The sequence below is a fragment of the Bison bison genome, unplaced genomic scaffold, assembly GCF_000754665.1.
Source record: "Bison bison bison isolate TAMUID 2011002044 unplaced genomic scaffold, Bison_UMD1.0 scf7180017864363, whole genome shotgun sequence".
NCBI lineage: Eukaryota > Metazoa > Chordata > Mammalia > Artiodactyla > Bovidae > Bison > Bison bison.
The window spans coordinates 5,646,301-5,659,282 of record NW_011494935.1 but is presented as its reverse complement, the minus strand read 5'-3'; the positions used below and the strand labels follow the sequence as shown (position 1 = coordinate 5,659,282).

At 38.2% G+C, this 12,982-nt stretch overlaps 1 protein-coding gene across 2 annotated transcripts in view; it reads right to left on the bottom strand.

Annotated features, from left to right (window-relative positions):
* Window positions 1-1,359: 1,359 nt before the first annotated feature.
* Window positions 1,360-12,982, bottom strand: part of GABRG2 (gamma-aminobutyric acid (GABA) A receptor, gamma 2) — a 127,465-nt gene continuing 115,842 nt past the window's right edge. The window contains exons 7-10 of one of the 2 annotated variants that reach the window (XM_010855339.1): window positions 11,279-11,431; window positions 5,049-5,254; window positions 3,044-3,067; window positions 1,360-1,635 (exon numbers count right to left, since the gene is read on the bottom strand). In XM_010855339.1, coding sequence (XP_010853641.1) covers window positions 1,360-1,635; window positions 3,044-3,067; window positions 5,049-5,254; window positions 11,279-11,431 — 659 coding nt within the window. The remainder of the gene's footprint in view (window positions 1,636-3,043; window positions 3,068-5,048; window positions 5,255-11,278; window positions 11,432-12,982) is intronic. The other variant, XM_010855341.1, reaches the window with a different exon arrangement.

Sequence of the window (12,982 nt, the reverse complement as noted above, 5' to 3'; positions counted from 1 at the left end):
ATGTCCTCGGTGAAAAAGTGGGGTGTCAGGACTGACTCACCCCCAGACCTGGAACCATACTACACAGATTCTAATTATGCCCTGGTAGACTCATTTCTGTACAGAAATATAGGATGTAAATATTGTTCTAAAAGGAATATGGTCTTTGCCTAAAGTAAATGTGTAATAATGAACAAAAATAGTCAAAGTTCTTTGGATCCTTCTGTTTACTTCTACAAGATCAAATAGCACTGGACAACGCCTGTGTGAAAAGGTGAATCACTGGTTCCAGACCAGTTCAGAGAGCTTTATCAGAGGCATCTAAAGCCAGTTTACTTCAAACCACATTCACTGGCACCAACTGTGTGCCGAGCACTCTACATGGTGCTGAGGACCCAAAGAAGAGATGACAAGGATTCTGCCCACAAGGCACTCACAGTCACGGGAAGCAGATCTTGAGCGTAAGTTCTGTGATGACCTATATCCTAAAAAGAAGAAAAAGTAGCAAGCACATACATTTATTTACTTTATACTCTATGAAATTGGGCATATTTCGAGGTGGCAAATGTCAATTATCCAGTCTGTATTTACTTAGTGTTGTAATACGTCTTACAAGGAAAACAAAAAAAACAAAACAAGATGTTTGAATCTTCATGCGTGAGGGAGAAGATTCCTCTCTCCTGTTCCAAACCCAAACCCATATAATTACATTCATGATTCATTTAGAGCCCAAAGACACAGAATAAAAGACAATATGATGTTAACGTCAGTCCACTTGTTTCAGCTCTAGAGATGCATGCATTAAACTTGAAGCATTCTATGTTACTGAAATATTTACATCATTGTACATGTGATGTGGAGGAAGTTTCCTTCATATCTTGGAAGGGAGATATAATAGATTTCTAGTCTAGGTTCCTATATTTAAAGCAGGTTGTGATTTTTCTCAAATTAGGGAGATATCCTTTGGGAATCAAATTTACCACAACTTGATCCCAGAACAGAGGGTACACTTTTGGGTCTTTTGCATCTAATTGTATTTTGAATTCAGGAAGGATAACACCATTGTAAATAATATTGGCTTTCACAATTGCAATTGTTGTAGCTGAAAGAAAAGCTTGTTTTGTTTCAATGTTCTTGCTCTAATTTCACTTTGCCTTGCAGGTTTTGAGACACAGCAAACATTACACTTCAAATTACACTTAGCATAGGAGAGTTGGGTGCAAACAATATGACATGAATACAATTTACCAGGCTGGAACACGGAAACAAATTCAAAGTATGGTAAACTACACAGGGGATTATGTAAGTAGACTTAGAAAGGACATCTTCTCTTCATGAGATTTAGTGAGTAAGACCCACATCAGTAACACCCATACCTCTTCACAGGTAAAGGTAGGAGACCCAATAAACCAGATTGAACAAGCAGAAAGCAGTGGGGAAGAAGATCCGCGCATAGGAGTCCATCTTGGCAATACGGATGTGTATCCTCCCGTGTCTCCAAGCCCCTGTTCGGCAATCTTCAAAACAGCAGAAAAAACTGGCACAGTCCTTGCCATCCAGACACTCATACCCGTATTCTTCATCTCTCTCTTGAAGGTGTGTGGCATTGTTCATTTGAATGGTTGCTGATCGTGGGCGGATGTCAATTGTAGGGGCCTGAGATGGAGTAGGGAAGGAGCGGGATAAGAGTTAGTTTTACCTGATAAATCCCAGACCATGTCTCCACAATGTCCCCAGTGTGCGAATGATGAATCTGAAAATGAGTACTCAGGGAATTGCTATGACATCATGATCTACAATGGTGAAATTGAACTTAGAAGGATAGCAGTTGCAGATTTCAAATTTTGAGCTTAAGCAGTGCAGCTGAAAATAATACCACCAAGCTAATAAGCTATAGCAAGAAGATTGAACACCAAAAGAACTCAAAGTTTGAAGATTTAAATCAAACAACTACATGGAATCTTATTCTAGTAACTATTAGATGTGAGGTTGGTTACATGAAGGCATTTAATGGTGTTGCATGTGAGTAGGATAGAGAAATAAAAATGAGTCAATTGTGAAATCAAATTTTGTGTACATGCTTATCTATATAGGCAAATAGTAAATCCCGTTACACTGAGCAAATGTGTTAAACGCTTTTAACAGAAAATGTTAAGCTGTGTATAAATACAGAAGCTTCCTGAGTTTATACCACAATGGTAGGGTTTATACTTTAAAGTAATATAGTACTTTGCCTAACATCACCCTTTAGAAGCTTCAGAATGTCAGCAATATTAAACTACATGTGAGTGAAATTTTTTAAATGTTACTAGCTGTCAAACTCTCTTGAGGATTTGAGAAGAAACTAGTACCAATTAATTAAATGTTAATCTAATCTTTGCTGCTGCACCAATTATAAAATTGCTAGAAAATTCAATTTATTTAATGTTAATTTGGTAAGTTAGTTTTAGGAATGATATATATACGAACTCTATTGTCTCTGAATCAGCTATCAGAAAGTTCAGCTGAGAATAGAAATCTCATTGAATATTGTATGATAGAGCCAAAAGGCCCCTGGATAACCCTGGAAGGAAGGGATGGGTGTTTTAATCTAAAGCATTTCAAAGACAGTATCATTTTTATAGAGCCAAAAGGTAGAGTTCAGGCCAATGGAAATTTTTATATGTACTTATTGAAAAACAATCCTTTTTTGAATTAGGACTTACAGAGTTAAATTTTAGGACATAAATGGAACTTGGTAGGTACAACCAGTGAAACTGGATTCCATTTTTATCTGCATAGAGAGGGTAAGTCTTGGCTTTGATGTTTAATGAGGCCCACTTCACTAATAACATCTCATAGAGCTTAGAGATTTTTAGTCTCATGTTAGGTCAAAACCTCTGAATTAATGTAGGGTTGCTGAATCAACTCTAAAACTCTAAAGAACTTTCTCCATCTTAAATGTGTTATCTCTAGTAGAATGCTTAAATGTCTATTCATAAAAAATAAATAAAACACCATGTAAGCATTAATAGTTAGATCCAGCAGTTGCATGCAGTGAATTTCCATTCCAAAAACATTATACCTTGAAGGAAAACATCCGAAGAAGCTTTGGGTTTGTAGACAGAAAAGAGAATCGCATTTTTTTAATTAAAAGAAGGGAAAAAAGGAAAAAAAAAGAGAGACAAAATAAGATAAATTAAAAATACATTTTGAAAACATAGCAAGTGAAATGAACTGAAATTATAAACACAGAAGGACAGTTCTGAGCTTAGAATAAAGTATATGCCTAATTTGGAAAATGAAATTTTGGTGATTCCTAGGGAAATCTTTGATAAATTAATCTATAATGATCTAACTACAAAATTCAGTGCTGCCCACTTGTAAGGAAGCTTTGTTGCCTATTTTCCCTGTATAGAAATGCTGATTTTATTTTCTGATTATCATTAAGGAGGCCTTAACTAGGAGAGTCTTGACATAATGAACCCAAGAACATATTAAATGGGAAAGTGAAATTTTAGCTTCTCAGTCACAATTTGGACTCTAGCTCGTTCTGATAAATCATCTAATTGGCTTAAAAGGGAAATGTGCACAGAGTTCTTGGGTAATTTCACTTTTGCAGTTTCTTCAATTCTCTTTCTCCTCTGTCACCTTTTCTTTCTGCCATCCTCAGGACCAGGACCCTGGTCTAAGGAATCCAAGTGCTTCTGTCTCTGCAACAAAATCCACTCTGCAATAGAAAGGGCCAAAGGGCTTTGTCCACTGTCAGTCCTCACTGCCTTATTACTACTGGCAGGGAATTTGAGGGGAAAATGAAATGGCAAGTGAAGAAAGGGGGGAAAATAAAAAACAACATGACAAGGAAAATAAACTAAGGATAGAAAAGATGCAAAGGTAAAGAGAGGCCATACAGAAAAAGAAGGGGCTGCAGAAAGTGTAGTGATCGGGAAATTGAAGATAAGCATTTCTTTTACATTAATCATCAAGAACAATGATGCATCTTTCTTTACCTGTTATAATGTTTCACAGTCAAATAAACGTGTGCCATTTGTCAAATTTCACCTGGGTTTCTGAAGATGCATCAGGATTCAGGCTAGAATCAGCTAGAATCAGTGGTTATAATTCAGCTCCCCAAAGTCCATGGGTCAGAAAGCTAGCCACTGTCACGGCCCTCACCAGGAAAGGCTATAAATTCAGGAGGGTGGGTAAGTTCCTTTGCCCCACTTTTGGAAAGAAATGCACCTTCACTTTCATCGGGCCTCCTGTGAACCAAACACTGGATTTAAGTGGGCAAATGCATAGCTACGTGCTCTTTTCAGCATCCATAATACAAAACAATTATGTTAGGCTTTTATAAATGTGCTTCTTCAACTCTGTTTAAAGTTTGGTGGCAAAGTAAAGTGTTCTTACCTGTTTCCAAATCACTGAACTCAATCCAGGTTGGTAACTATATAAATCATCAACATCAGCCATCATCATCATTTTAATGCCAGGTACTATTTAATGTCTTTTATATCCATTACACTTATTTCTCACAGCAGCCTCATAAGATATATATAAAATAATACTCATTTATATACGAGAACATGATAAAACAGGGAGGCTAAAAATATATATTTTGAGTATAAAACCAACAGAAGTCCTCTGGCAATGCACACACACACACACACTAAATGATTTGCAAAAAAAAGTATGGTGATCCCTGAAACTTTAAGAACCTCATGGCTTCCTATTGGAAAGCAGTGGATGAAGGACTTAAAACATCAGTAATTTTAAAACATTATAGTTAAGAGTCAGACAGCTGAAAATCAGGGAAACCTAAAATGACAGCTACTAAAAGATGAATGCAGTTTCCAGTCATGGTTATTCTCCCAGTGAAATGAAGAGAGCTACAGTCTGCCTCAGTGAATCAGGTCTCTCCCGATTAACTAATGACCATAATGAATCCTGGGAGCCTGGCCAAACTCACACATGCTATCCTCACCTTGGGGCCCAAAGTATGGATAGCCCACAATAGGCCAAACCAAAACAAAGCCAGGTGATCTCTCGGCGTAAAAATGTCAAAGGGCCCAATGAGAAATGATACATACAGGGTTTTTCTTCTTTTTGTCTTTGTCCTTGCTTGGTTTCCGGTTGCTGACAAAATAATGCAGAGTGCCATACTCCACCAAAGCAGAGAAGACAAAGATGAAGCAAACAGATACAAAGAGATCCATCGCTGTGACGTAGGAGACCTTGGGGAGAGACTTCCGGGCAATGGTGCTGAGGGTAGTCATTGTCAGGACAGTGGTGATTCCTGGAGGAAGGCAGGATAAAACAGACCCTGTGACCACATCAGCACATTGGATAACTGCCTCCCTGGTGAGACTAAATGTGTTTTGTGACTTCTGAGGAGTGGCCTCAGTTCTGGGAAAGGAGGCTTGACTGGAATTCATTCACATTGTTCACAGATATGTATCGCCTGCCTACCATGTGTCATCTCCCGTATGTGCTGAGAAATGTGCTAAGAATGTGCTGACTTAGTGCTGAGAAATAAACTAGACAAGGTCTCTGCCCATATGTCCCTTATGTATGACCGTATGTATTTCAGTGAGAGACACCACCATGAATCAAGAAAGCAGAGAGAAGTATAATGACAGATTATGGAATGCACCGTGCAGAGGACAGGGGCAGTGAGAACTTAGGTGGAAGGCCTGTTTGAGGAGGTGATATTTAAGGTGAAGCTTAAAAAATTAGAAAAAACCAACCTTCTGGCTATCAACGCTAAAGTAGCAAGGAGTTGGACACAACTGAGCGACGGGACAGAACTGGCTAAATTAATTAAAGGGAGGTTCTGAGGAAGGGAAATCTTATCTGGTTTTGAATTTTTAGAATACCTGGGATGGGCGGCCAAGTCACAGTGATGCTAGGTAAATAGAAGTTACCTAGTTAAGTTATGCAGAGCCTGCCCAGGAGTTTGCATTTTATTCAAAGTGTAAGGAGAAGCCCTTTAAAGGTATTAAATAGAGGAGGTACTTTGTGTGTGACTGACAGGTTCTGATGTATAAATTCCTTAGAGATGATTATATGATGAAAACAGGCATCTCAGAAATGATATAACTAATATTTACTGAAAATGTCCTTGTGCCAGGCACTATGATAAGTATTTCATGTGCATTTTCTCTTTGAATCTTTACAGCAGATATTTTCATTTTGATTTTATAGTTGAGGGAAAGGAAGCCAAAAGGCAAGCTCTGTGTCAGATAGTAAAGTAGCAGAAAGATTTGAGCACAGAAGTTAAATGGCTGATTTCACAACCCTTCTTTTTCCCATTGTACAACAGTGCCCAAGTAAACTAGTTCTCCCCAATAATTGTTTAACAACAAAGTGAAGACAAACTCTATGTATTTACAGCTGTGCTATTTATAACAAGGCAACGTGGATTCAGTACTTGAATAGGTTCTAGCTCATTATAGTAACTCAATTCACTTCAGTATTCTAGGTTTCAGTTTCTGCATCTGTTTGACTATCTTTTTGAAGACCCATCCATTTCTTATCATGCTATGATTTTAATTCAACATTTCTTATCATGACTGGATGCAACTTTTCTGTACTCCAAAAATGGTCTTCCCAAGCTTTTATCGTCTATAGCCTTGCGACTTAACATTTTTGTTGGAGGCAGGGGAGAGGGACGTTTCCGTTGTCTAATGCTGTGTGTTAATTCTCACTATTACTAGGACCAAGATACTTCTAGGAGAGAGTCAATGCCCCTGCCTCAAAGAGAAGTGCTGGGAAACTCAGAAGGAATCAGACACGAGAAACTTGAAGAGCAGGGGAAGGAAGCCACAGAGATTAAGAACAGTATCACCATACAGGAAAAGAGAAATAGGATTTTCTTCTCTCTTTACAACATGGGTACAGAATGCTCCAAAGATGGTTAAGGGGAGCCAGCCACTCTTGAAGAAAGGTTAAGCCAAGAAGGACATTGACCTTTCTCTTCCTAATTGCTCAGGTTTTTTTTCAGAGCCATTTTTGAAGAGTTTGGGTATGTTTCTAAGAACACTTAGCTTAGTATCAGGTTTGTATGATACATTGTGTGTTATGAAATTCTAGAGAAGGGGAAGATCAGTGTTGGTTAAAAGAACTACACAGAAAGAAGTGCCTTTAATAGAGGCCCTCCACAAGGAAACTTAGTCATAAAGACTGAGGCCTCTCTCGCATTCCATCATTAGCGATTATGGAGTAATCCATCTCTCTGTCTAGTCTACATACTTTGTGACAACAGATAAAACATGGCTCTTGATGTCCACTGTAACCCCACAGTGAGTATAGAGCTAGGACTCAATATCTGTTGAATAAATAAAACGATTGAAGAATAGTGTATACATGAAAGATCAAAGAGACTCAACCTACGTATGAAAATAGGAATCCATATTGATGATTTGGGAGGATCATTTTAGTTGTACATAACAGTAGCTAACATTTAAGAATCTCTTCATTTGACCAGGTACTATGTCAAGCATATGTATAATAATCCCAGAAAACCCTCAAAATGAGGTAATAAGCACTGTTATCCTTCTTCTTGCAAGTGAAAAAAAAAAAAACCAAAAAACAGCACAGAAAGAATAAACCAGTAAGAGAGATAACCTACAAGCCTAGCAAGTCTGACTTTAAATGCAATGTTCTAAACCACATTGTTGTATTTCCTCTCTATAAATAGGTCCATAATGTGCAGGATGAAGTGCCACATTCTTAGGAGCTATTAGGGATTTAGCTATCCCAAATCCCTAATTTGGGATATGATGTGGATCTGTGAATCTTCCATGTTGTCGTGATGGAAACATAAGCATGTTCTAGCTTCTCAAGTACAAACTGGGGATGGTAGTGACTTCATAAGGCGCTCATGAAGATTAAATTAAATCACGAACATAGAGTGACAATTCCTAGTAAAGTCTCAATAAATATAAGGTGTTATTATCATTTACTTTAGAGACGAAAGATCTGCTTCTCAAAGTAAAAAGGCTTCACTTATGTTGTCTATGTATTAATTCACATAGAAGTTCTTGATTATACCTAATCACAGCTGATATTTTTGTGGGATAATTTCAAAAATTAATTAGCACTTTCTTCACTTCATTCAGGCCTCAAAGCAAAAATGACCTATGAGAAGTGAAAATGACAGTATGCATAGCATATATCATGGATAAGTTCACTTAAGAAAATTTGGTATGTCTGATATTATTAGGCTACATGGACATTCATCACAGGAATGTAAAGAAGAATCTTGAAAAGTTCCTTCAAGATATTTTCAGGTCTGCTTGGACCCACAGAGAACAGTGAAGAACAGGACTCTGACTGACTTACCAACCAACAACAAGATAGCTTAATGTGTTTCGTTTGTTCCATGGGGTTTTTCAGTCCAGTTTTCCTAAGCAAAGAAACTAGACTTCTCTTACTTGAGATGGATGAAAAATATCCATAAGCTTTTTTCAGTTCCTTCAGTCTTGGCATGAAGTTAGCTCTTTAGGCATATTGCTTACCTCATAACTTGGGTGAAAAATGCCAAGAGGTATTTTCCTTGTTTAATCCATCATCCTTATACCATGATTAAACCTCCCCAGCTACCACCTGTGTACTAAACTCTACTCAAGTGTTATAACCTTCAAAATGACCTCAAATGTTGTGATCTGCACTTAGAAAACAGTCACTCTCTTAGCCACATGGATATATTTATCTCACTCCTCAAACAACGTGGCTCTCTGCTTTGTGGCAGTAAACTTTTAGGTTCACAGGCATTTACTGACATCTGGTTTAACTCTTGATTGTAAACATTGGAAAAGGTAATTGGACCCAATAATCTAGGTCATTGTTCCTAAACCTAAACCTAAACCTGATCACGCCTTAGAATCACCTGAGGAAATTTTTTTTTTTATCCTAAATTCCACCCCCAACCCCCCACCCCACCGTGTGCTCTCAAGAAATTAAATAAGCATATCCTGGGGTTGAACAAAGGCAGTTGTACTTTTGAAAGCCCTCTATTGATTTAAATACACAGTTGGACTTAATAAGCAGTGATAGAGACCTGAGACTGCAAAGCTAAAGTTGAGAAATTGGCTCAGCTCACCATCCCACCTCCCACAAGTGGCCCTTCAACAGGGCCCCACACCCAGAGCCAATCTAGTTCTCATCAGCCAAGGCACACATCTGCTATCTGCTGGCAGTGGCCTTGTGCGTGCCATTTAACCTCATGGCACCTCTGGTTCCTTAGCTCTAAAAATGTGATACTAACCTTTGTTTTCATTACAACTTCTGCATGCAGTTATTCTAAAAAGTAGGAAAAGTAGGAGGACCACACTGAGGATGACTGGCATACGGTAAATGATCTATGAGCAAGAGGAGCGCCTACCTGCTATTTGTTCTGTCCCTCTTCCTCAGCCTACTTCTCCTTCCTTTCTTCTCCCACTAGGGTCTCTTGCCGGTGAGCACTCATTGATCAAGTGGTGGAAATGAGCTAGTACTAAAGCCTTAAGAGGGTTTTTTAACCAGCAGGAATCTAGACTTCAAGAGAAGAGATTGATTTGAAATCTTTCCCTAAAGATATTTTTGGGATTGGTGGACTGGAACGCATCAGTGTGCTTGTTCCATCCACTCATATGTGCATATATTACTTGAGTAATCATAGAGGTACCTGCCGTGGACCAGGCACTGTGCTGGGAGTGAAGAAGACATTGATTGATACCCGGATGTGACAGACACAGAAAGCGAGTAAGTAATGTGGTACATTCTACTCACGATGACAAGTAATCGTCCTAAAAAGTAGCAACATATTTTGGGTCTGTCTTAGCATGTAGCATTAGACAAGATATTATAATTGTTAAATACAGCCTGTAACATAAAGTACCGCCTATAACAGAAAAAATCAAAATAACCTTATTTTGAAACAGATGGGAGACTAAATTTGGTTTGGAGAAGAATAAATATGCAAATGATGTCCTTTTTTCCCAGTAATCATTGCTGCTCTCAGTTTTAATAACCTGGTACAGATCACTTTGTTAGAAAATGACTGTAATTGCTCGTATTTCTGAGGCCCTACTGTGTTTCGTGCTCTTTGCATGGAGTGCCTGATTTAACCTGATACAAACCCCAACAGTTAGGTACAGGAAATGATATTCCACACGTGAATGCCGTTTGTAGTAAAATGTGGTTTGTAGAGACTAAAGGACGTATCTAAGGCCATACCGTGTATGAGGGTTGAAATCCATTTGTTGGACTTCAAAATCCAAGCTCTTAACTATTACATGATACTGCCTCTAGCCAAAGAGTGAACAGGAATTGTGGTTCTAGTTGTCACACAGATGATTAAAGAGGATAGCAGCCTTATAATTCATTTTTCAATAGCTTTAGTTAAATCTTTAGGAAATATTATGTAGTGTGAGAATTCTATTCATGGACCTAGCCTTCAGTGTTCCTGTGAGTCTGTGGCTTTGTAATAATCTTTGAGTCCTCTTCCTTATGTGAGGAAAATGATGTGAAACTCCAAGACAGGTATCACCAGACAAGAGATTAAGCAAACTCCAAATAATCCTTCATAGGTAATCATATTTTCTCAAAATAATCTTCCCAACAGCTCTTCTGTATAGAGCCAGTTATGTATACGTATATCTTCAAATGTCATCATCATAATTATGCATGTTGAAATTAATCAGTAGCCAGTGGTATGCTAGTACAAGTGTATTAATTGATTCCCTAGGAAAAAGGTGCCCCTGATTTTTTGTGTTTATCTGTTTCCATGGTGTTAATATTTGTACCTGGGTTGATTTCAAGCTACCAAACTGGCATCACTGAAAACAATATTGGAAAAGGATAACCACAACCAACTCTTATGGGTATACAACTGCCCAGAGACCAAAACAAACAAACAAAAAATTTCCTGAAAAGAAGTTTTTAAAAAAATTTTTATCCCCAGTTACTTTATTTAAAAGATTACCTGGATAAAATCCAGGTCTAGTTGGGAAGATCCCTTGGAGAAGGGAATAGCAACCCACTCCAGTATTCTTGCCTGGAGAAACCCATGAACAGAGGAGCCTGGCAGGTTACAGTCCATGGGGTCACAAAGAGTTGGACATCACTGAGCAACTAACACTTTCAAAGCAAGGAGAGAATTTAGCAAAACACAACTAAGAAGCTTTAAACACTGTTTTAATATGCTAGTTTTAAATAAATGGCATTTCTATGTTATTACTAACTGAATTAAAAGCAAATCAACTTAGAAGGGGGAATAAAGATTAGTGTTGTTCAGTACTTACCTTGGGACAGTACAACACAAGAAACTGTCTCTCACCTAAAGAAGTTCTGGCTGGAACAGCATCCTTATTGATCCAGAAAGACACCCAAGATAGGACAACAATGAGTGTACAGGGGATGTAGGTCTGGATGGTGAAGTAGCCCATTCTTCTGCTCAGGTCAAAATAGACAGTCATGACCACATAATCCCCTGGAACAGAGCAAGGGTGGACCATGAAAACTCTTCACAAAACTGGAAAGCGTCTCAGATAAGCATGCATATCACTCTTAGCTGCACTTGAAAGTTTTAATCCACCTGCATTAAGAACAAAAAACAACAAAAAGCAAAACCCAGCCTGTATTCACTGCTATATTTTAAATGGATAACCAACACGGTCCTACTGTAAAGCACTGGAACTTTGCTCAGTCTTCTGTGGCAGCCTGGAAGGGAGGGAGGTTTGGGGAAGAATAGATGCATGCATATATGTGACTGAGTCCCTTCCCTGTTCACCTGAAACTATCACAGCATTGTTAATCGGCTGTACCCCAGAACAAAATAAAACGTTATAGAAAATACCCAACCGTACTGAATTCTGATCCTTTAAGAAGCAATGTGACTGCTAGATGAAAGGAAATACCTTTGAGCATATTGCTCATATTTTCTTCTTTCGGGCGATCTTTTACTTTGCCGTCTCTGCTGACTTAATGCACACAATGTAGTTTTACATTTGGTGCAGAAGTAGGGGAATCTTTGTTTCTACCCTGTGCCTCTCTTGCCTGCAATGAATTCTAAGATTTGTTACAATTTCTTCTTTTTCTCAGGACCTTTCTCCATTACAAACCAGAGAATTACCTTTGTGCTTGACACTAATAGATGACTATTTACTCAGTTTATAACCAAATTCCTGTGCTGAGACATTTTCTCATGTTTCCATTGAATCAAGTGGTTTTCCTTTATAACAGTTGCTTCAGTTTGTAACTTCTTGTCCATCCCTGTGGTTGTTTTTGTAACATCTGTCTCATTGTTAACTTGTATCTGCATGAGTCCACAGACTGTGCTTACCCCAGCCCTTCCCTACCCCTATCACTACACTTAGCATCCCACTGGATTCCAAACAGCCACTCAGCAACATTTGTGAGTAAATGATTAAATGAACAATCTATTTATACATTTAACTATAGAGAAAGAAACAAAAAATCAGGAAGTTGTATTTTGGGACATTTTGGTTATAAAGAAATGTATATAAATATTCCAGAGAGTAGAGTAATTAAGGAATCCAAGAATAACCATACAGCTATGCATGAGAACAATGTAATGTGACACAGTCCCAAGTCTCTGTAATTTGTTAAGATCATGATACATGCATTGTATTCACTTTACAGTACAAACTGTAAAGTACTTATACAGTATATACCATATTGTACCTTATAGCTCAGACTGATTTAAGACAACATCACTTTCAAACACTGTATCTGCTCTCTTAATGTGAGGCGACAGGTGAGACTACTTTTCAAATGTTGTGTCTTCTTTCCTTATAATTTGTCCTAAAATAAATGGGCAATGAAATCCAGATCACATTTTTTTTTTTTTTTAATTATTGACTTCATGTCTGTGTTTCTCTACTTACTTCAGTTCAGTTCAGTTCAGTTGCTCAGTCGTCTCTAACTCTTTGCGACCCCATGAATCTCAGCACACCAGGCCTCCCTGTCCATCACCAACTCCTGGAGTTCACCCAGACTCACGTCCATCAAGTCAGTGATG